Raw genomic sequence first — 22348 nt, 5'->3', positions numbered from 1 at the left:
CTTCTACTGCCGGAGCTGGTCCCAGGCGTCCCTCTCCCACCGAAGGAACATCGACTTCCCAAGGGACCGGGCCTCGAGCTCCTGGATATGCAGAATAAATGTCAAGCACTGCGAGAAAACTCAGGAAAAAGACGACACAGCGCGAGAAAAAGAAAGCGCATACCTGGGCAACGTGGGGCAGGTCATCAGCCACGATGTACAGCGCTGTCCACAGTGACTGCTCCGCTAGCTAGCAGAATTGCTCAAGGGTGCCCCAGCGCCTCCCCTCGTCTGCATCCTCGAGGGCGAACAGAGGCTCCCCCTCAGGGTCATCCCGGCTCCGCCACAAGACACGCGGGCTATCCCACCTACAAGGCTCAGTTTGTACCCGGACAAGGGCTGAGCTTCCCTCGCCAGAAGTCAGAGTTGGCTGCTCCATAGTGCTAGCCACCTCGACGTCCGCCACCTCCTTCCCCCGGGAAGTATCGTTGGAGGAGATTGAATGAACCTCCACCTCCTGGGCGCTCTCCTACGACGACAGCGGGTCTTGGACCAGGGGCGGTACTGAAGCTTGTCCCACCTCCATCTCCGCATCCTAGGCCACCGGCTCTGCCGTGCCCAAGCCGGCCTCTTCCACCTTGGCCTCGGTAGCCCTGGAAGCCCCGGCCTTTGCCACCTCAGCCTCGGTGGTCCTAGGAGCCTCGGCGTCCACCACCTCGGCTTCGAAAGCCCTGGAAGCCTCGGCCTCCGCCACCATGGCCTCAGAGGTCCTAGGGGCCTCAGCCTCGCCCTCGGTGGCCTCAGCAATTGAAGGCGCCTCGGCTTCACCTAACTCGAGGACCCCGGCCTCGCAGGGCGTAGGCGCCTCCTCCCTTGCTTGCTTCGTGGCCACCTCGATAGCCTCTCCTTGGGCGACCGGCTCCTTTGGGTCGGCCCTGGCCGATGCCACGCCACGCTATATGGTGGCCTGCGCCTCCACCACCCATCGGGCGGTGGAGCTGGTGCTCACCTTGAGCGCCTTATGTGGTGCTAGGATGAGCGCTTCCGCCTAACGCTTCCAGCTGAAGACAAAACACTCATGAGGTCAGCATACGACCAAAGAACGAGTGGGAGATGCTGCGAAATCCACTAACAAAACACTTACCTCGAACGGGGACACAATAGCTTCCGCACTGCATCCCTCCTCCTTTGCAACGGCGGTGGCGGCGGTGGTGGAATGATCCCCGTGTCCACCGATACCGACCGGCCCTCGCCGGGCTCCAACTCCCCCTCGACCCTCTGTGGAGGTGGTTGAGTCGCCCCGCCGTCGCCCACTCCACCTCCACCATCGATCCCATCGGGCTAACGGCGCGCTTCCCCAATGCCCGAGTCTTAGGCGTGTCGGCCTCGGCCCTAGGGCGGGCGATCGCCAGCCCCGAGGCGTCCTCTCCTCCTCCTTCTGGAAACACCGGGCCGCTTGTCGATGCCCCGGGTGCCGTCTCCCTGATGTTAGGGAGATGGTCTAGAGGACCCCGCCCTGCCTTGCTCTCGTTGTCATCGCTCAAAGAATCCATCGACGATAGTGATGGAGATGGCTCCTCCGGGAGACCATCAAGCCTCTATTGTCGACGACGTTTCTCCAGCTCGTCGCGCTCGAGGCTCTTCCTCTTGCACCTTGCCTCCTCAACATCCTTCCACTCCTTGTACACCTTGGCATGCGCCCTATTTGCCGCCCACCGCTCCATGTCCTTGGGAACGGGCGGCGGGGAGGCTCGCACATTCCTCATCCCCTGCAGGAACGACAAACGCAAATAAGGGAATAGATTGAAAAAGTAAGGAGCAAGGAGGCCTTGGGGGCCGCAGCGACGCGTGACTCACCAGAGAGATGCACCCCCACAACGGGCGCATCGGGAATGGGGTCAGACCACTGCTCCTCAGCCACCCCTCCACCGTCTCTCTCAGCCGACGCAGAATCTCCTCATCGGAGAGGGCGATGGCGGACAACCAGACGCCGTTGATTGACTCATCCGATGTCATCTCGAACAGGCGCTGTCGTCGAGCTATCAGCGGCAGCACCCTCCAGCGGTGGAAGGCTGCCACGACCATGGCCGCCATAAGGCTACGACTGCGCAGCCTCTCTAGGGCCCGTAGGAGCGGCTGCAGCTTGGGCTGATCAGCCAACGGGACGCCGTACCTCCACATCTCCAGCTAGCTCTCCACGACCTGCCTGGTATAGGGGGGAAGCCCGCCGTTGTCATTGCGAAGGTAGAACCAACTGTTGTACCAATGGTGGTTGGACGACGCGAGCTGGGCCGGGATGTAGAAGGGCTTCCTGTCTTAGCGCACTTGGAGAGTGCAGCTGCCGGCCCTTAATGCCTTCTGCGTGCCCGTCGAGCCCGTCGGTTTGGTGGTGAGCCCCACCCAAAAGAAGTGGAGCCACAACTCCTAGTGGGGGGTGATGCCCAGGTACCCCTCGTAGATGGCGACGAAGATGGCCGCCTGCATGATGGAGTTGGGATTGAAGTTGTGGAGCTCCACGCCGTAGTAATACGGGAGCGCCCGCATGAACTGGTCCACCGGCAAGCCGAGACCGCGCTCGTGGAAGGCTATGAAGCTCACGATGTAGCCATCACGTGGCCTCGGCTCCGGCTCGCCCCCCAAAGTGATCCACTCCGGTCTATTGGGGTTGGTAACCGGGCGGAGGAGACCGTCGTCGATGAGCGACTGCAGCATCGCTGTGGACACGTCGGACAGACCCCAAGGATCCGCCTAGATGACAACAGCAATGCCGGCCATGGGTGTGGTGGAGAATGAGGCTACGGCGGTGAGGTGTGCTCTCGCTATCCCTCTCTCTCTCTCGCCTTTCCTCCCCCTTCTCCCTTCTTCTCCCTGGCGCTCTCTTCCTCTGTTCTTAGCAATCGCTCGAGGGCAGAAAGGGCGACTGCAGGCAGGCAAGGTAAGGAGGGGCGGGGCAAGGCTCGTCACGTATTTATGAGGGAGGGAAGGGGGCGAAATGGATGAGCGATGAAACCAGGGAAGTTTCCCTCAGATCTAGCGCAGTTAATCCGGATCCGACCAAACCGCCCACGCGCCCACCTTTTCCTTATTAATCGCGCGCACACGGTAACGTCCCATCCACAGATGTCGCGTCGAATTCGACCGCAGTGACGGCAGGCGCCATTCTGTCTCCCCAAGGATCCGCCTCAAAAGGTGCACTCATTGTCGCTAGCCGATGGGAAGGGAATATCCCCCACCTGATTCCTTTCAGACTAACGAACTAGGCACCGAGCCCGTTACGGTCCAGGGGTTTGAAGGCTAGGCCCCCGAGGGTCTCGACAGCCGCCCTAGGACAAACAGAGTCAGGGATGACTATGGGCGAGCCTATACATGGCCGAGGCCCAAGCAAGCAATTGGTTGGGATGCCCTAAGTCGTGTCCGAGACCGGCAGGGAGGTCTCTGAATGGGATCCCACCGTAGGGAGGCACCGAGCCCCTGGGGCCAATCGAACGGCTCTGGGACCCACTAGAGAAGCCCTCTAGTACTTTTGGAGTGCGTCTCTGGACCGCTAGCCAACCCCTATCGAATGGGGCACGGGCCTCCACTCGGACTTATCTGATAACAGCTCACCAGAGGTTCACTGCTCGCACCCACCGAGGGTAGCCTAGCATACTTCACCCCTCCTTCTGAACAAAAAACATGCATGAGGCCACACAAAAAAGACAGGGAAACTCCTGATCTCCCTCTTGCTCCGAGCAGAGGCTCGGGGGCTCTTCCTGCAACCAAGCCGAGGCCCAGCGACCCGAACTCACACTCGGGGGCTCGGCAAACGTGATAAACACCCCTCCTTCCGAACGAAAAGGATGCATGAGGGCCGCACAAAATAGATAGGGAAACTCCTAATCGCCCTCTTGCTCCGAGCAGAGGCTCGGGGGCTTTTCCTGCAACCAACCCGATTCCTATCAGACTAAGGAACTGGGCACCGAGCCCGTTATGGTCTAGGGTTCGAAGGCTGGGCCCCCAAGGGTCTCGACAGCCGCCCCAGGACAAACAGAGTCAGGGATGACTAATGGGTGAGCCCGTACATGGCTGAGGCCCGAGCAAGCAATTGCTTGGGATGCCCTAAGTCGTGTCTAAGACCGGCAGGGAGGTCTCTGAATGGGATCCCACCGTAGGGAGGCACTGAGCCCCCAAGGCCAATCGAACGGCCCTGCGACCCACTAGAGAAGCCCTCTAGTACTTTTGGAGTGTGTCTCTGGGCCGCTAGCCGACCCCTATTGAATGGGGCACGGGCCTCCACTCGGACTTACCTGGTAATAGCTCACCGGAGGTGTCACTGCTCGCGCCCACCGAGGGTAGCCTGGCATACTCCACCCCTCCTTCCAAACAAAAAGGATGCGTGAGGGCCGCACAAAAAAGATAGGAAAACTCTTGATCGCCCTCTTGCTCTGAGCAGAGGCTTGGGGGCTCTTCCTGCAACCATACCGAGACCCAGCGACCCGAACTCGCACTCTTAGGCTCAGAAAACGCGATAAAACCCTCACTCAACATGAGAAAAGCCCCTAGACGAATAAATCCACTCCTCCAGGGGCTCGGGGGCTACACCCAGCGGGTGCACTCACGCGCACCCACCGAAGCCTCGAGTATGAAACACCATCCTGCCAGGAGCCGCCGCGAGCCAAGTCTCGTCAAAACCTTAGGGAGAGCGCTCACACTCTTCCCGAGGCTCGGGAGCTACTGTCGGGTACCATGAAAAGGGGTCCCCTAAGTAAGAACCAAAAAATCACTTAGACCTCATAAATATCGAAGCCAAGAGATAACCACAAGGCCTCGGACGAGGTACCGATTCTCTGACTCACCCGAGCCGGGCTCTGCCCAGAACGAAACCGTAAGGCCTCGGACGAGGTGCCGATTCTCCGCCTCGCCCGAGACCCCATGTCATAAGGCCTCGGACGAGGTGCTGATTCTCCGCATCGCCCGAGACCCTGCGCCGTAAGGCCTCGGACGAGGTACCGATTCTCCGACTCGCCCGAGGCCCCGCCCGTAAGGCCTCGGACGAGGTACCGATTCTCCGACTCATCTGAGGCCACGCCCGTAAGGCCTCGGACAAGGTACCGATTCTCCACCTCGCCCGAGGCCCCATGCCACGAGGCCTCGGATGAGGTACCAATTCTCCGACTCGCTCGAGGCCGGCTCGGCATCAACCCCGTCACCTCTGCCTTGACCGACTTCTCTGACAGGACGTCACATCCAACCAATGCGTTCAACCACTCCCGCGATGTCAGCCGAACAACGGCTCGATATAGTGGAGTGGCCGATGAGATGGGAGTCACATCGATGTCATGCCATCCGGGACAGGACGGGGCAGGGGTTATCAGCCGTTGTGCTCGGCACTATGCCCACAACTAACACCCGTACTGCACTGTGCTGCCTAACCCCTGCTCCAAGGACAGCGCGGCGTGGAGAGTCAAGTTCGGGTCCCTATAGCCTCGGAATCGATGTACAAAGACCAACTGCTCCCTCTAAGCCTCGGCTATCTGCTTCCGGGTCCCTGTAGCCTCGGGACTCACGCTCACCGAGCCCCCCACAATGGTTCAACCTCCGCACTGACTGGGCCTCAGCTCTCTACGTTGTCAACATACAGCGACCGGTACGTCGTCCGTAGTACGCACCATACCCTGCGTTAAGCCACAGGAGCTCCCACGTCGCACAGGATCAGGCGTGATCGGCATGTCGCTCTAGTGCACCGAGGACAAGGCCGCTCCATCGACCATGCCGTCACAGTGACGAGCTACAGGGCTCGGACATGCCGCCTCCGTTCACAAAATGCCACGTAGCAAATCCATGTACCGCCCCTGTGCCTCCCTTCAACTATAAAAGGGAGTAACCAGGGCTCCTTCTAGGCAAGGAGACACATGCGCAAGCAACGCGCAGCGCTTGTAACTCACACGCTCCCTCACGACAAGAGATCAACATCTCAAGCAACCCACGCCACTCCACGCAGAGACCTAGGACTAGCTCCCTCTCTCGCTCAGCTTGTAAGCCCCTACTACAAGCACCTCGGTGCAAGGAATACAAGATCGCTCTCTTAGACTGGATGTAGGGCACCTATTGCCTGAACCAGTATAAACCTTGTGTCTCTTTGCATCACCATCCAGGATTAGGGACACGCAATATATTTTCACTAGTCGGTTGAGGGCCCGTCGGTCCAACCGACACCTTCATAACCTTGGAGTCCTAATAATCCATTATACTTTAGTCGTTTAAGTATGGTCAAGTACAATTTAGTACTCACGATTTGTTAAACCCATGTTTGTAGGCAAGCATATGCCATGGACCTTTTCCCATATTGTATGTGCACTCATGAAGAGCAGGAATTAAGGACCGAGAAAGGACTGCCTAGATAGGGGAGTTAACGGGAGCCTAATTCAATTTTCTTTAAATTTCGGTCGTTGTCCCAAATCAAGCTCCAAAGCACTCAAAACACCAAAACTCCAAGGCGCACACAAGTCAACAAGTGACTGGATGCTCTAAGGAAACTCCAAAGAATACAGTGGAACACTCACCACTAGCGAATCAGCAAGCAAAGAAGCAAACACCCAAAAGAGCAATCGAGAGGTTCTCAACTTCAACTTAACCAAATGAAATCACCCAAACCAACTAGTGACTTGATGATTCCCAAACCTTCCTTGACACCTTAGAAAGCTCATGGCAGAAATGGGAAGTCAAAGAGCAACCGGAGCACCTGGGAACACTAGAAAACCAATTTACCTCAACATTTTGGTGCAGAGGTTCCTACACGTGCTGAGGTTCCACATTCGGTGCAGAGGTTGCACATTGACATATTTCAGTAGCTTGAACCAAAGGAGAAAAAGCCAAAACTTGACTAGACAAATTCCGATTGAGCTGAAATTTTGCACACACCTTCTCTATGGAGCTACCAAGATGTCCACAAAATTTCTACTATGAAAGATTAAATCTTAGACGTCAGCTCAAGAAACAAGCTCTCAAATGCAAACTCCCCCGGAACGAATGCACTCTCACATATGTATGCACGCTCAGCTCATTTTTCTATTTGTTCTTTGTCTGGAATATTTCTCCCCCTTGTTGATACATGCACACATCAAGCACGCTAAAAACTGTACTCCCCCTCAAAATATGCTATAGTGTCATGTGAGAATAGCAATAAATCCATGTGCTAGTAGATGCTCAAACTAATCATATGATACAATAGTGATTCGTAAAGCATTTTTAGCACATTGTTGTATTGAGAAATGTTTCACAACTAAGATAGCACAAAGCAGATATGGGTAGAAAATCAAACAAGTGCTAGCAAGCTTACGCAGGGTGAACCTACCTCAAGCAAGGGTCAATCAAAATGCCACAGATGAACCAAAACTTGTGATTTTCAGATTTTACTTAAGTATGAGACAAAGCATGTGATTGTGAGAGGTTGTAAGCACTGTCTTTCCTAACTTTTCAATCGAGCAAAGCCTATGTCAAAAGACAATCAAAAGTAATGAGAAGCAGTCTCGATATAGTGAGGTGTGACAGTGCGAACCCATCTTGATCTTTCCATTTCACTTATCTTGGAGTCAAATTTTAGCACAAATATATTAGAGTTTATCCATTGGAAGCAAAAGACTCCAAGATCGAGACATAGCAACCTAGCATAAACATGACAGCAAAAGGATCTCACACATGCTAGGGGCCAATCTCAGTGGTGAACAAGTTTTTTTAGATTTAGCAGTTATTAGTCAAGTTCACCATTTGAAAACAACTTAGCTTATCTGAAGTGTGTCATCTAAGCAAAGTGAGGCTAAGCTTGCTCAAGCACCATCATGTACTGCACAAGACATTTATCACTAACAGCATAGTCTCATTCTAAGCAGTGATACACACATGAAGCTCATAAATGCTCTATAGTACGTGATGCAATGCAAAACATGTATGATACAAAGACCAAAACAAAGGCTATACTACAGAAACAAAACAAAAAAACTAGTACAAAAAACAATGCTTTGCCCCTAATGGTGGATCTCCATGCTCGTGAGGAATCTATCCAAATCCTGGTATAGATGTTCCTCAGAGGTCCTAGCATGAATCCAACCACTCAAAACATCCCAAAAACCGCATGAACTCAAAATACAAAGAAACAGAGAAGGAAAGGGAACCAGAGAGGGGAAAACCAAAACCAATCAAAGCTTCAAAACTTGAGCATGAATTTCAGAGGTCAATTTTTTTATTTCTCAAGAACAAGAAGCATAAGGTCTAGTCTTACACAAAAGACAAGATTACACAGATCTGAGGGACTCAAACTCACATCTGTGGATCTCTCTCTAGACTAGGGAATGAAACTAAAGGCTGGGGAACTCTTAGAAATGACAACTGGATGCTGATTAGGAGCATCCATCCTCTTATTCATAGAGTTATTACAAAAATCCCTAACATGCCCTTAGATATTTTGGTTGAACCACTTAATCCCAGGGGCAAAATCATCCAACTTGAGATCCAAGCATCCGACGACAACGAGCTCTTCATGACTTTGCTTTGCATCGATGCAAGCTTCGCGATGACGCCATGTGCCACCCCAAAGTCCAAGCCGAACTCTAGTTCCAGGTTTTGAGGCTCAAAACCATAAACCGTCCTCCGGTGGCTTTGAGGCCTAAACTAGCAAACCCAGCTGGAGACTTGTATCGGCTACTGCCTCCTCCATGATATCGACGCATGTCATTGTCTGTCCTCGACCGCCCGATCATTAAGTCCTCCAGTGCCTTTACTTGACTCGGTCAACCACCGTCTTGACCTGGTCAACATTGTCGACTACGTACTCCACATGTACATTTGCTTGTCGAGCCACCCACGGCCAGTACTTCTAGTCCTCGGTCCCTCAGTCCAAGCCTCTCATCCGTCCTTCACCGTCCCTAGTCCATCGGCACAGCACGACCCTGCTTGACCTTCTCCATGGCCATCGACCGTTTGTGTTCCACACCTGGACACCACAAGCAAAGAGACATGTTGCACATCACCACACTCACGCTAAGGTTAGTCAGAATCCCTAGACCTGTAGTAATAGGTTGAGGCCATGACCTGCCATGACCTTGGACAAGACATGACCTTAATGTCGTTTTTCTTTATTTATATAACTATGCTTTGCTACCCCTACTAAGTGAGTTTGAGAGCTTGAGTTTTGGGTTTAAGTTTGAAAGTACTGGGAACAATGGTTTATAACTTAATATTGTAACTCTTCCGCACTTTTAACTCTGGTGTCTAATTATCTATGTAAAATCTTGTCGTGGTTGGGGTTGGAGCCGTTCCTGTACTGTATATTCTCTATGTGCAAGTGCAAATGACGATATGAGTTGTAAGAAGTGGATCATTAAGGATCCCCGAGGGCACCCAACCGACTATGAGTCAGAATTCTTAGCGAGGGTATCGATGCTGAGAAATAATAGGTTGTGTATTAACTACTCCCAATTATTTAATAATATAGGGGCCAAGATTTAAATGTACACAGAAAAGTGATTGGTGGAAGCTGGTTCCAGAATTTTCTCAAAATCAATCTTCGACATGAAACCGTTTGGACCGTCTGAAAGACGATGATATTTCAGCTATATTTTGCCACGGTGTCAGCGCACGTGAAAGACGGCACTGCCGCACTGTCACCGCTGCAGCGCCGCTTACATTCTCGAGGTTTCTCTGATCTTTAGCCTCTGATATTTAACTCCCCCAAGGCACCTGCCCGTTCCAACCTGCCATGCCGCAGCACTAGAGCAGCTTCTGCTACACCGTCTTGTTTAGCTTTTACTTGCCCACCAGTTGGCCTTCCAGGAGCACACAAGCGGCCTGTTCATTGGTTGGTTTTTAGGCTGGTTTGGGCTAGCTAGTGTTGGTTAGTTGTGAAAGAAAAACACTGTTGACTGACTGGTTTGGGCTGGCTGAAACCAACAAGCGAACAGGCTAAAGCTCTCAAACCCAGAGTCGAGGAGAGGGGATGTCGAGCCGGCGGTCGCGTTCTAGGGCGTCGTCCGGTGGTGCGTCGCGCATCAGCGACGAGCAGATCAGCGACCTGGTGGCCAAGCTGCAGGCGCTGCTCCCCGAGGCCCGCCTGCGGAGCAACGACAGGGTACGTACGTTAATCCCGCCGCCGCCAAGCGCCAATGTGAGGAAATCCGATCCGCCAGTACTCACTACAACAGTTCTGTATGTGTGTACGTGCAGGTGCCGTCGGCGAGGGTGCTGCAGGAGACATGCAGCTATATCCGTAGCCTGCACCGGGAGGTCGACGACCTCAGCGACCGCCTCTCTGAGCTGCTCGCCACCGCAGACGTCAGCACCGCGCAGGCCGCCGTCATCCGCAGCCTCCTCATGTAGCCACCCGCACATGTCCTTGAGGACAGACGACGGCAGGCATCAGAACTGGATTTATTTGTAGCTTAGAGAGAGAGGGGGGGAGAGAGAGAGACAGAGTTTTCATTTGTTTTGGTGAAGATCATCGGCTAAGCCCTTGTTTAGTTGCACCCTAAAATCCAAAAAGTTGCTACAGTACCTGTCACATCGAATGTTTGCGGCCTGTGTATGGAGCATTAAATGTAGACGAAAAGAAAAACTAATTGCACAGTTTGGTGGGAAATTGCGAGACGAACGTTTTAAACCTAATTAGTCAATGTTTAGATACTATTTGCCAAATAAAAACGAAGGTGCTACAGTAGCCTCAAAATCCAAATTTCGCGAACTAAACAAGGGCTAAATTTTTTCTATAGTCAGTTCAATAATTCATACATGTACTACTACATCTGTACCTCATTGTAGCTTGGCTTCTATGTGCCTCGAACCATCACTTCATTTTTTGTTGGTTTCTATATATAAAATTCTGCAAGAGCTGTGTGCCATTTTCTGTGTAAATGCATGGGATCCCTGTGGCGCATGTTGCTTTGTTCTTAGCTAACGGTTTCGTTCGTTTTGCTGAAAAAATAAGTTAAAACACTGTTTCAGCTGATTTGTTGTGAGAGAAAAAGTACTATTTCGACTAAAAAACAAGCTGAAAAGTATGAATTATAAAAGAAACGAGCAGGGCAAACATGACTGCTTGCAGTTTGTCTTGTTTTCTCTTGCAAGAAGTGAAGAAGTACAGTTGCGAGCTTGCAGTTCGTCATTTTTTTTATGGCTGGTAGAATTTATTTCTTATGGTTGCTTTTCTTTTTTTATATGATTATATTCTTACAATTTGTGACCATATCGATAGTAGAGAGATTATTGTAGGTAGGATCCACTACAAATTGAGGTACATCCTATTTTTATTTTACTACTATACATTCCTCCCTCCGTTCCCTCCGTTCCTCCAGAAGCATCGGCGCAGACGCCGGTTCCCTCGACGCCTCCGCTCCCCCGAGCTTCTATCCGCCCCCTCCCCGGTGCTCCTCCCCTTCCCCTTCCCAGCTCTGCCGCCGCCCCTCCCCAGCGCCGGTGCTCCTCCCCTTCCCCTTCCCAGCTCTGCCGCCGCCTCTCCCTACCGCCGTCGCCGCCCCTTCCGAGACCGGCAAGCCCCAGCGCGGCTGTACGGGTGCAGCCGTCCCGGCTCGGGAGGCCTCCGACGCGAACCAAGTGGAGGTGCATTGTCTCCCTTCATTCCCTTCCTCTACCCCTTCCCCTCCCCTTGCTGGCATCGAGGACGGGTGTAGATCGGCGCATTCTGGTCTTCATCGTTAGGGAAGGGCTCCACCCCTTCAAGCTCCTGGTAGCATCGTCTGTCCTCATCGTGTCAGGCCACGTCCTAGAGGGAGATGCAGTGTGATGAAACCCTACCAGCCGTTTTTGTGTACCTGTTTTATTTAGGTTGGATTCATGATTCCTCTACTGTTTGAATGTTGTTTTCTCAGGTATTTTTAGGGTTCTTTCCCCTATAATACCGTTGGTGAAGAGGGTTTGTCTACTTACTTCGCAATTCAACTATGCAGCTCACAGGCAGATAAATTGTGATATGTTGCCTACGCTCAATGAATCCTTCATGTGTAGGTATTTTTCATAAATCCCTCCTTCTTCTGTTGTTAATTTTTTTTTTCTTTTTCTCCATGTTCTTTTTGGTTACGTATTATACCCATGTTTCATATAAAATTCTCAGTTCTCCATGTTCTTTTTGGTTACGTATTATACCCATGTTTCATATAAAATTCTCAGTTACAATATCTTAATTATTTGTGCTCAATACAATGAGATAATAAACGTGACAGGTTCCTTTCGATTAATTTAGTTTAGCGTACGATAGTTGAGCCATGCGCTAAGAAACGACTACTACAAACAATTATTAGGAAGTATTTCCTATCTACTTTATAGACGTGGTTCCTCATCTTGTACTTACTGTTTTTACATATTTTCCTTCAGATTTCAACTGGCTCATATTTCCTTCAGATTTCAACTTGGCTCCTTAAAGAGGTGTATTTTCCTTCTCTTGTTTTTGGGTGTACACTTCATCTAACTTTGACTATAAGTTTTCGTTTACATTTTAGCTACGCTGCTCAAACTGGTGTACTTTTCCTCTTGTTTTTTTGGGTGTAGACTTCCTCTAAATCAGATTTGTATTGTTGGTGCCAACAAACTACGTGTATATATAATGGTTCCTTCAATCTATGGTACCATCTAGAATTCTAAAATATCTGAGTCTAAGTACATTTCACACTATGCTTTTTAATTTATCTAGGTACTCATGTATTCTTCCCTCTTTGTCTTATGATCAATCCATGATTGCTTGTGGTCATGCAAATCCGTGATGAGAAGCTAAAGTGCATATATTGGACGATTGAGTTAGGGATTAGCTATTTAGTCCATTGCATTTGCTTAAAAAAGTTTGGATTATTATCTACAATTGTCTCCATAATACTGCTTTTTATTATTGGACCAAAAACATTATTTCTATAGTTTTTTTCGTATACTTAAGTTGAGAATGCTAATGAAGGTCAATGTCGGTGTTGTGCATATTTTTCAGGTTCATCAAGTGCTTGGGCACCACAGGTAAAAAAGATTCAGCGAGCCTTGCCGTTTCTTACTTATTTCCCCCTTTCTTTAAGGCTTGATTATTTTGGCGATGGCAACAACAAATCATTAAGGACTGTGGGATAGTATATCAGGTAAGGCATGATGCCTAATATACCTGTGAGCCTGTAACCAACGACAAAAAAAACACCAACATGTATATTAGTCTGTGACCAATGCCTAATATATTGCTCTTTTTATTGTTCAGAAATGTAAGTGCAGGAGTTCCATATGTTATACATGGTGTCTTGTTGCATGTTCAGGCTTTGTTACAAGTTCGTGTTCTTGATTTAAGGTGTTGTTTTGTTTGTGACATCTACCTACAGGTCCATGTATAGACCTGTGACTTAGACTTATTACATAGTTCAGCAGCACCAAGGATTGAATGCACTGTTTAGGTTCATCATTATGATCTTAATTTTTATCCCGACCAAAGTTACTCTGGAACGACAAAAAAATGAAATTGAGTTGTGCATCAGTAAGATGGTTCATTTAGACACAGATGAAGCTTTGCCTGCTTGTATATAAGGCCTGCCATTGGTGTGTTCAATGTCAATTTTTCTCCGTATAAAGGATGATGTCTTAAATTCAGTTGGAATTGTGTTGTTTCATAGCCTGGGCATCTCCCATCGTTTTCATGTATACAATGATATTGGTTGGCAGTATCTAGAGATAGGTAGGATCTGACTAAAACAATCGGTCAACTTAGCGAGAGCCCGTACAAATATATTTTGCTATAGTGGTTCATACTGCTTGCATCATCTATGTACAGTGAAATTGGCCCATGAAGATTGGAGCAACCATTTTAAAATTAATTCAGTTCCTCCTAGGTGAAGACCAAAAATAAATGGGCAGAAGAAATTCCATCATCTAAAAAAGAAAGCAGCCTGCAACAGAAATGGAAAACATTGGTGAACGCCTGCTCTAGGCTCTGTGTCTTTGAAGCCTTCGTCTGTCAGCCACAAACTCAGGTACTACTACTTCCTCTTTCTTGTTTCTTACTCATCCTCTCAGCTTGGTTCCAATTGATTCTTTTCATTTACCATCCAGCATTTAGAGATCAAAGTTGATTTTCTATGATCCCTAACTCCAAAGTTTCTTGCCTCGATGGCATCCTCGCGTGACATCAACGTGTCCCGCATCCAGTTTTAGAAAATGGTAGCCTTCTTATTGGTGCCTGATTTTATCATGCATCATTTCTACTTCTAGACTTAGCAGCAATAGTGTTCCTTACATTTACCATTGCAGTTATCATAATGTAGAAAACCTATTAGTGATATGAAAAACACACCAGTTTCCTAATACTGAAAAAGGAGTGGTCTTACCAATTTAGATATGCCAGAGTACAATGTTTGCTTTCTTATATTCGATTCCTTTAGCGTTCTGTCTTTTTTTTTTGGTGATTTTGCCTGAACTTCCAGTTCATTATAGTGGGAAAAAAGAATGTTTCGGGCCAATGCAACTCATGTTCTAGAACAAACTTCATATTGAACTGCATGATCCTTGTTGCATTTCGATCCCTTTCAAAAAGTACCCCCTTTCTATAATTTAGTAAAAAACCTTCTGGTTGCAGTTCTGCTCAAGATTGATCCTTCCTTTATAGTGGCAATGGCATTTCAAATGAAGCTATTGGCAATACTGAGGATTCTAATCTGGAGAGGATCAGGTAATCTGTAGATTCGTTAAAAAGGTAGTTTGTCCATGTGAGGCTGTTTCTTTATGATTGCATAAATATAAATAGGATAGCTTCATTCAGGTTACACCTCAGCTATTAATATGTCAGTGTCATAGCAAGACCCTAAGTTACAATTTTTTGTGTCTACATGGACCTATTTGCCAAATTATTTTTTCACATCTCTTTCTTCTGTGTAGATTGAAACCATGTGTTCTTTAGAAAATAAAAATATTTAAATCAATTTTTTATGGACGCACGAGCCTCCTTATATGTTTAGAAAATATTCTAACTTCCAGGTGAAGGGAGTTAACAAATAACAGGCTTGTTTGTCTTTGTACCCCTGATGGAAGGTAGATAACCACGTGTTCCTTTGTAAGATTTAACTGTGAAGATGATCATGGCATTCATAATCTGTCAGTGTCTTGTCATTTTTTTCCAGTCCTGAATCGTGTTGTTTTTATTAGGTGACCCTCAAAATTTTTCCACCCCTCATAACATTTGGCCTCCTAGATTTGACGCACCTACTATGTCATGACCTGCTTCTGGCACACTCATAATTCAACCAATTGAAAGTGAGACCAAGGTAAACATATGCAACTTTTAACAATTCTTGGTTTCCCATTTATCAGTACGTTCACTTCACATTAGCTTATAATATCATGCTCCAACACCTCCACTTGCTCTAACAGTTGGTTCACATCATACTACAGAAAACCTAATCGGTGAACCCATTCATGCGCCCAACGACTCTGCTGGTCTTTCGGTAAGTCATATAGCCTTTTTATCTTTATTAGGACCTGCACACCTCATTAGGCAACAATAAATGCTCACGCGTTCCCAGTCTCTTTGTTCCATTCTGTTTCTACATTGATTGCTGAAATGCTATACAAAATATCCAGGAAAATATAATAGGCAGCACTGGTGAACTGGTTTCTTGAGCTAGCATAGTGGTTAGTGGATTATATTGATGCACACTGCATTCCATTTCTTTTCTGGACATCAGCTTTGTTACATTCTGAGAGCATCAGCTTTGTTGGGATTCAACTCGATGTGTTGTCCGCGTCCAGCTAGGAAGCATGGGGATTTCAAGTGGCCGCGATTGACTCCCCTATTTTTCTGGTTTGTTTAACCTCCAGCATAAATGCTAGGTATCCCCTCTTATCCCTTTTCTTTATCCTTACAGTTCCACCAGTTATGGATATTGTCTGATTCTCAAAAGGCAGACACCTCCTAGCTATGCTAAAAATGTTTTCAACAAACTATAAACAGTTGAATAGATTTCCTCCTAAATTAAATGGCCCGAAATAATTTTTGCTACAATTTTGTTGGCTGCAAATGGAGGATGGAGAGGTCAGCTTTGTTACATTCTCAGAGCATCAGCTTTGTTTGGATTCAAATCGATGTGTTGTCCGCGTCCAGCTAGCATGGGGATTTCATGAAGTGGCCACGATTGACTTTCCTATTTTTCTGGTTTGTTTAGCCTCCAGCATAAATGCTATGTATCCCCTCTTATCCCTTTTCTTTATCCTTACAGTTTCAGCAGTTATGGATATTGACCTGCCAGGTATGCTAAAAATGTTTTCAACAAACTATAGACAGTTGAATAGATTTCCTCCTAAATTAAATGGCCTTGAAATAATTCTTGCAACAATTTTGTTGGCTGCAAATGGAGGATGGAGAGAATCAAGCATTTGGAATGCCATCACCAGAGTGTAGATGTTCTAAAAAGGCAGGCACCTGCCAGCTATGCTAAAAATATTTTCAGCAAACTATGAACAGTTGAATAGAATTCCTCCTAAATTAAATGGCCCAAGATAATTCTTGGCACAATTTTGTTGGCTGCAAATGGAGGATGGAGAGTTAAATTTCCCTTTAATATAATGTTTACTTACCCTTGTGCTATGCATCATGTTTTGCACAGTAAAAATAAATTGCTTATCATTTAGCGTTTCATCCTCAATAGTCAAATTTGAATAGATTTGTGCTTGCTGCAGGCACTCTGATTTGTTCTTAGGATGCTAGACATTACAATTCTTAGGTCCAAGTCTATAAGTGTGTTCTAGAGATAAGTACTTTCAATGTTTAACCATACTCTTGTATCCCTAATTGCAAAAATAGTGTCGGTGTTTCGAGTTGCCACCGACAAGTAAATTTCTAATATTGCGTGTTTGGCTCGGATGGTGTGCTTAGAGGACACGAGGTTTATACTGGTTCAGGCAGAATGTCCCTACGTCCAGTTCGTTGATGCTGCTCGTGTTACTAGCACTGAAAGTTCGTAGTAGGGCTTACAAACGGGCGAGAGAGGGACATGTCCCTAGTCTCTGGTGGAAAGGATGAACGGGTACCGAGAGCTCGTTCGCTGTTCGGTTGTGTGTTCGAGGTTCAATGGGTTTGTTCGGATCTGGCTTGAATTGATCAGATGCGGTGTGATTGTTCGTTCGATTGTTCGATGCCCCTTTTGGGATGCCCTGTTTTCTCTTTTATAGGCCAAGGGAAAGCATGTGTTATAGTAGAGGGAAAAGAAGAACGAGAGAGCCGAAGGCCTTCAGGATCGTCGGGTCCTTCTCCTTCATGCGAGTCTCGCCGACCTTGTAGATGTCAACAGGGACGGCTCCATGTCGTGACCCTGTCCGTCACTAGCGCCGTGCGCAGGTGTCGTCTGCCGGTCATGGCGTTCCACGCTGTTCTGGCGGACGTCGTGGTGAACTGACGTGCCTGTCAATGCTCGTACGAGGGTTAGTTCACCACAGGGTCGGGCGAGGCGGAGCGCAGACCTAAGGGTCGGGCGAGGCGGAGCTCGTCCCTGGAGGTCAGGCGAGGCGGAGTCCTTCCTCAGAGGCCGGGCGAGGTGGATCACAAACCCAAGGGTCGGGCGAGACAGAGCCCGCGACCTTGGGGTCGGGCGAGACGGAGATCCCCCTAGGATCGAGCGAGGCGGAGCTCGACCTCAAAGGTCGGGCGAGGCGGAGGCCGCGCAGCTGGGGGTCGGTTGAAGTTGTAGTCGTGCTCTTGACTGCTCGGATGAATTAATGTTGATGGTCATTAGCTCTTCTTCGGGTACCTTAGTATTGGTTCTCGACAGTAGCCCCTGAGCCTGTGGAGGAGTAGAATACTCATTTGGAGGCTTTTTCAAATGGGAGGACTCTGATGGCCTTGGCCTTCTTTTGTTGCCCACGGCATGTCCTGGGGACAACGATTCCCTTTCGTCGTGATCGACCCCCTTGGGGGTATAGCCGTGAGGTTTGGTGGGTCGGAAAAGGTTTTTCCCTGATTTTGACACCTATGGGGGTCTGTCGTTCTGTGATCGTGCGTTCGGTCTCCTTGTGAGTCGAATCTTTCCTCGAGCCCCCCCCCCCCCCCGGCGTAGCGGGGGTCCGGCCGAGGGTTGGCTTGTCTTTGTGATTGTCACATTGTCCATGGTTTCCGCGACCGGAGTGGTGACCTGTGCCATGATTTTCTCTATGGATGAGCCATGGTTCTCGGTGAGTTGTTAGCTGGCTAGTTCAGAGTGGCCCTGGCATCCCGTTCGTGGGGATCCGGCTTGGGTCAGTCGGTGACCGACTCCAGATTCTCAGCGGTCAATCCATATAGTTCTCGGGTCTGTTCAACCGGCCCCGAGGGCTCTGTGCCTTTCTTCGAGAAGAAACCATGGATCGTATCCGGTCAAGACTCGAACGTGGGCTGTGATGTCCGCGACGCTCGCGCGCCTAGGTTCTGCCCGCTAGCGGGCCATCCCTTTCCATCCCTTACTCTAAGGGTGCCCGGAGCGGTTGTCGAACCCGTCGGTGGCCGACCTTCAAACTCCTGGGCCTAGACGGGCCGTAGTAGCGTCTTTAGCTCTGTATTTCTCTTACTTGTGACGAGTTGTGGCCCGTCCAAAGAAGCGAAACGTCTGGCAAATTTTTCGAGGGAACGGACAAAGATTGCATGCGCATGTCTCGCGGCGAGACGTCGTGGCAGATCGTGGCAGGCGCGGAGATCTAGGCGGGCAGTTGGTTTCCTCGCACCCGTCGCCCCTATAAAACCAAAAGGTTTGTCTCCCGGGTTTCATACCTTGCATCCTTGCCTCTGTAGCCACGACCGCCGTCGCCAATCGCTTAGTTTTTCTTCCTCTGCATCTCCGTCGCCGTCAAACCCGCATCCGTCCTGCCCCCACCTCCAATGGAATTTGTGGTGCCGCTCCGACATCACCTTCCAGCGCATGGAAGGCCTCATCCGTCGCGGTCTTCTTCGCGCGCGTACCTCGGGCGAGTGGCTGCTCTCCGGTGAGGAGGATCTGCCGTCGCCGCCCGACGGCTATGTGGTGTCGTTCGCCCACTTCTATGAGCGTGGGTTCGCGACCCCTACCCACAAATTTTTTTGGGGGCTGCGGCACTACTACAAGATCGAGCTGCAGCATCTCAACCCCAACGGGATCCAGCACATGACGGCGTTCGTCGCCCTGTGTGAGGGGTTCCTGGGGATCAGCCCCCCTTCGATCTGTGGAGGTATTTCTTCGCCGTCACCCTCCAGAAGAAGAGGGAGAAGAGCGGCAGCCAGAAGCTACATATGCCAATGGGGTGCTCCAGCATCCGGCTCCGGAATACTCGGGTCGGCGAATACCCGTCCATGCTTGTTTGCATTAGAATCGGCAGAACAGGCTGGCATCTCTAGAATTGAACTGGAAATGGACTGCAGCCAGTTGAGGGAAGCGATCACATCACAGAACAGAGATATGGCTCCTTGTGGCATGTTGTTTCGGGGGAGCTTCTCTATGAACACTTTATTTGTAATAAGATTGTAAACATTCCTCGTTCTTGTAACTCTTCTGCCCACGAGATCGGTTAGTTAGCTTTGAGTTGGGACCTGGGTCAATCCAATGTGTGGAACGATCCCCTCCCGGAATTTGTAAACAGTCTTGTAACTCGCGACATATTCGAGTTTACATCTATCAATGAAAGGCCATGAGGGCCAGGTTGAGATAAAAAAAAAACTACTTCAGAAGCAGGGTTGCTCCATGTTACCCAGTAATAAAGAGTGTACATATAATCGTCCTGTACGATGTATGAACCTCTACAACATGGCCATGTTGACTTCCTTGCCCTGATGCTACTAACATTGGAGCTCTGAACACACATATTTCTTGCCCATAGATTTGCCGCTAATTCTAAACGCGTGCGAGGGCGCGCGCCTTGTACAACTCCTACAACAATCCATCTTTCATCTCAAGAAAGCTTAAATGTGATCCAAATGCCGGGTCTTGAAGGAGTAACACGTTTAATTTTAACTCCCAAGCTTTTCTGACTTATATGTCCTGTAACACAGTATACTCTAGAAATTTCATAATAAATTAAGGGAGAATATGAAAGACACAAATACCCTTAATTTATTTCTTAATCAAATGTTATCATCAACATGATTAATGAAGATTGGTTAATAAATGACAAATAACAATACAATACCTACCAAATTTACAATATTATTCAATGCAAAACTAATACCTTTTGTTCCTTTGGAGTGCCCTATATTATAGGACGGAGTACTCTTTTTTTTGGGAACAGGACGGAGTACTGTCGGAGAAGAAGCCAAGTGACTTTAACCCAAGCAGCCAAGCATCATCATACATACTCCGCCTTCCGTCCAAAATAAATTACTTTCTAAGGTTTGAAAGTTATCTAAAAGATAAACATTATAAAAAAACATAAGACGTCGTCTTCTAATGCAGAAGTTAATCACGGGTGCATTTAAATAATTATTATGAAATTCAAGAAAGATATGCTCTAGAATACGAAAGGAGACGAGGATATATACACGTGTGTTTGGTAATGTCCGCAAAAAAAATTCTGGAAAATTATTTATTTTAGGATCAACGGAGTATTACTTGTGCTCATGCACTAGGAACTCACAATTCTGGACCCCATCCGATTGATCATATGAGTAATACTGACTCATGGTCTGATGGACGAGGACAGCAGTGCTGGCAAGAAATCTATCATAGGGGTTGTTGGCAAACAATACGGCAAAAGAATGAGCACGGTGTGTTTTCCATAGGTCAGAGATATTCCCCTTCTGATTAAGCGGTAATGCTCAGATGCAGACTCTCAGATGCAGACGTCCAGTCGGACGGACGCCCCGTCCTGAGAATGCGCGCGCTCCACTTTGCACGCTGCCGCCACTACCTATATCCGCACTCTGCGTCATCACTGCTGCCTAGCCCCACGCCCACTCCTCCCTCTGTGCCACCGCTGTTGTCCCCACCCGCCCTCTACATTGCCGCCATGTCCACAACCACCTTTTGTGCCACCGCTGCCGTGGCTACCCGTGCCTGTGCTCCACCACTAGCCCGTGCCGCCCCCACCCCACCCTCTGTCTGCCACCGCCTAGCTTCGTGTTGCCGCCAGCTGTACACCGGTGACCTCCACGCGTTGACAAGCCTCTATTCGTCGAAGCAGCAAGGAGATGTTGCGCTGAAAGCGCATGTTGTAAATATATGTTAGTGTTTTAGAGGTATGTTGCAAGTGTTTTATATCGTTGTTGCAAAAGTAGATCGGGATGTTGCAAAAATAGATCGGGATGTTGCACATGTTGCAATGGCTATACACGTATATTTCAAGTGTATGTTCCAAATGTTTCATATCTTTCAGATGTATTGTCGGGGACCAATACTAGGATACCCGAAGAGGAGGAGTTAATGACCATCAATATTGATTCGTCCGAGCAGTCAAGAGTGTGAATACAGCTCCAACCGACCCCCCCACTGGCGCATAAGCTCCGCTTCGCCCGACCTCTGGGGGAGGGCTCCGCCTCGCCTGACCCTTGGGTCTGCGCTCTGCCTCGCCCGGTCTCTAGGGGAGGACTCCGCCTCGTCCGGCCTCTGGGGGAGAACTGCGCCTCGTCCGACCCTTGGGTCTGTGCTCTGCCTCGCTCAGCCTTTGGAGGAGGACTTTGCCTCGTCCGACCCCGAGGCTTCGGGCTCCGCCTCGCCTGGCCTCTAGGGGAGGACTCTGCCTTGCTTGACCTTTGGGTCTGCGCTTCGCCTCGCCCGGCCTCTAGCGGAGGACTCCGCCTCGCCCGACACCGAGGTCGCGGGCTCCGCCTCGCCCGACCCTTGGGTGTGCACTCCGCCTCACTTGGCCCTTGGGTCTACGCTCTGTCTCGCCCGATCCTTAGGTCTGCGCTCCACCTCGTCCGACCCCGAGGCCGCGGGCTCTGCCTCACCCGACCCTTGGGTGTACAGTCCGCCACGCCTGACCCTTGGTTCTGCGCTCCGCCTCGCCCGACCCTTGGGTCTGTGCTCCGCCTAGCCTGACCCCAAGACCGCGGGCTCTGCCTCACCCGACCCTTGGGTTTGTGCTCCGCCTCGTCCGGCCTTTGGGGGAGGACTCCACCTCGCCCGACCCCGAGGCCGTGGGCTCCACCTTGCCCGATGGAGATCCATACAGCCGCCAACCACTCCAGGTCCAAACATATGGGTCTGGGTCAAAGCTCTAACACCGGGGATGAGACCGACACGTCCCGATAAAACCAATGCCTAGCGTTGGGTGTACCGGTGCTGTTCTGCCTAACCCTCGTATGAACATTGACAGGCACATTGGTTCACCACGATGTTCGCTAGGACGGAGTGGGGCGTCATGACCGGCAGATGACGCATGTGCATGGCACCAGTGACGGACAGGGCCACGACGTGGCGTCGTCCTTGTTGACGTCTAC

General features: G+C 49.5%; 1 protein-coding gene across 1 annotated transcript; it reads left to right on the top strand.

Moving 5' to 3' along the window:
* The first annotated feature begins 9949 nt into the window (after positions 1–9949).
* LOC136489291 (transcription factor ILI7) lies at positions 9950–10329 on the top strand. Its single transcript, XM_066485977.1, has 2 exons — positions 9950–10081; positions 10177–10329. The coding sequence occupies exons 1-2, from the start codon at positions 9950–9952 to the stop codon at positions 10327–10329; spliced, it is 285 nt and encodes a 94-aa protein (XP_066342074.1).
* The last annotated feature ends 12019 nt before the right edge of the window (positions 10330–22348 follow it).

Source organism: Miscanthus floridulus, chromosome 1 (assembly GCF_019320115.1).
Source record: "Miscanthus floridulus cultivar M001 chromosome 1, ASM1932011v1, whole genome shotgun sequence".
NCBI lineage: Eukaryota > Viridiplantae > Streptophyta > Magnoliopsida > Poales > Poaceae > Miscanthus > Miscanthus floridulus.
The sequence above is the reverse complement of the archived record's forward strand: the minus strand, read 5'-3'. Positions and strand labels throughout refer to the sequence as shown.

Excerpts from the sequence above, each read along its gene's own strand:
- LOC136489291 (XM_066485977.1), top strand. The coding sequence starts at position 9,950 with ATGTCGAGCCGGCGGTCGCGTTCTAGGGCGTCGTCCGGTGGTGCGTCG. Across the intron at positions 10,082-10,176 it reads GCCTGCGGAGCAACGACAGG|GTGCCGTCGGCGAGGGTGCT; the intron begins GTACGTACGTTA and ends GTGTACGTGCAG.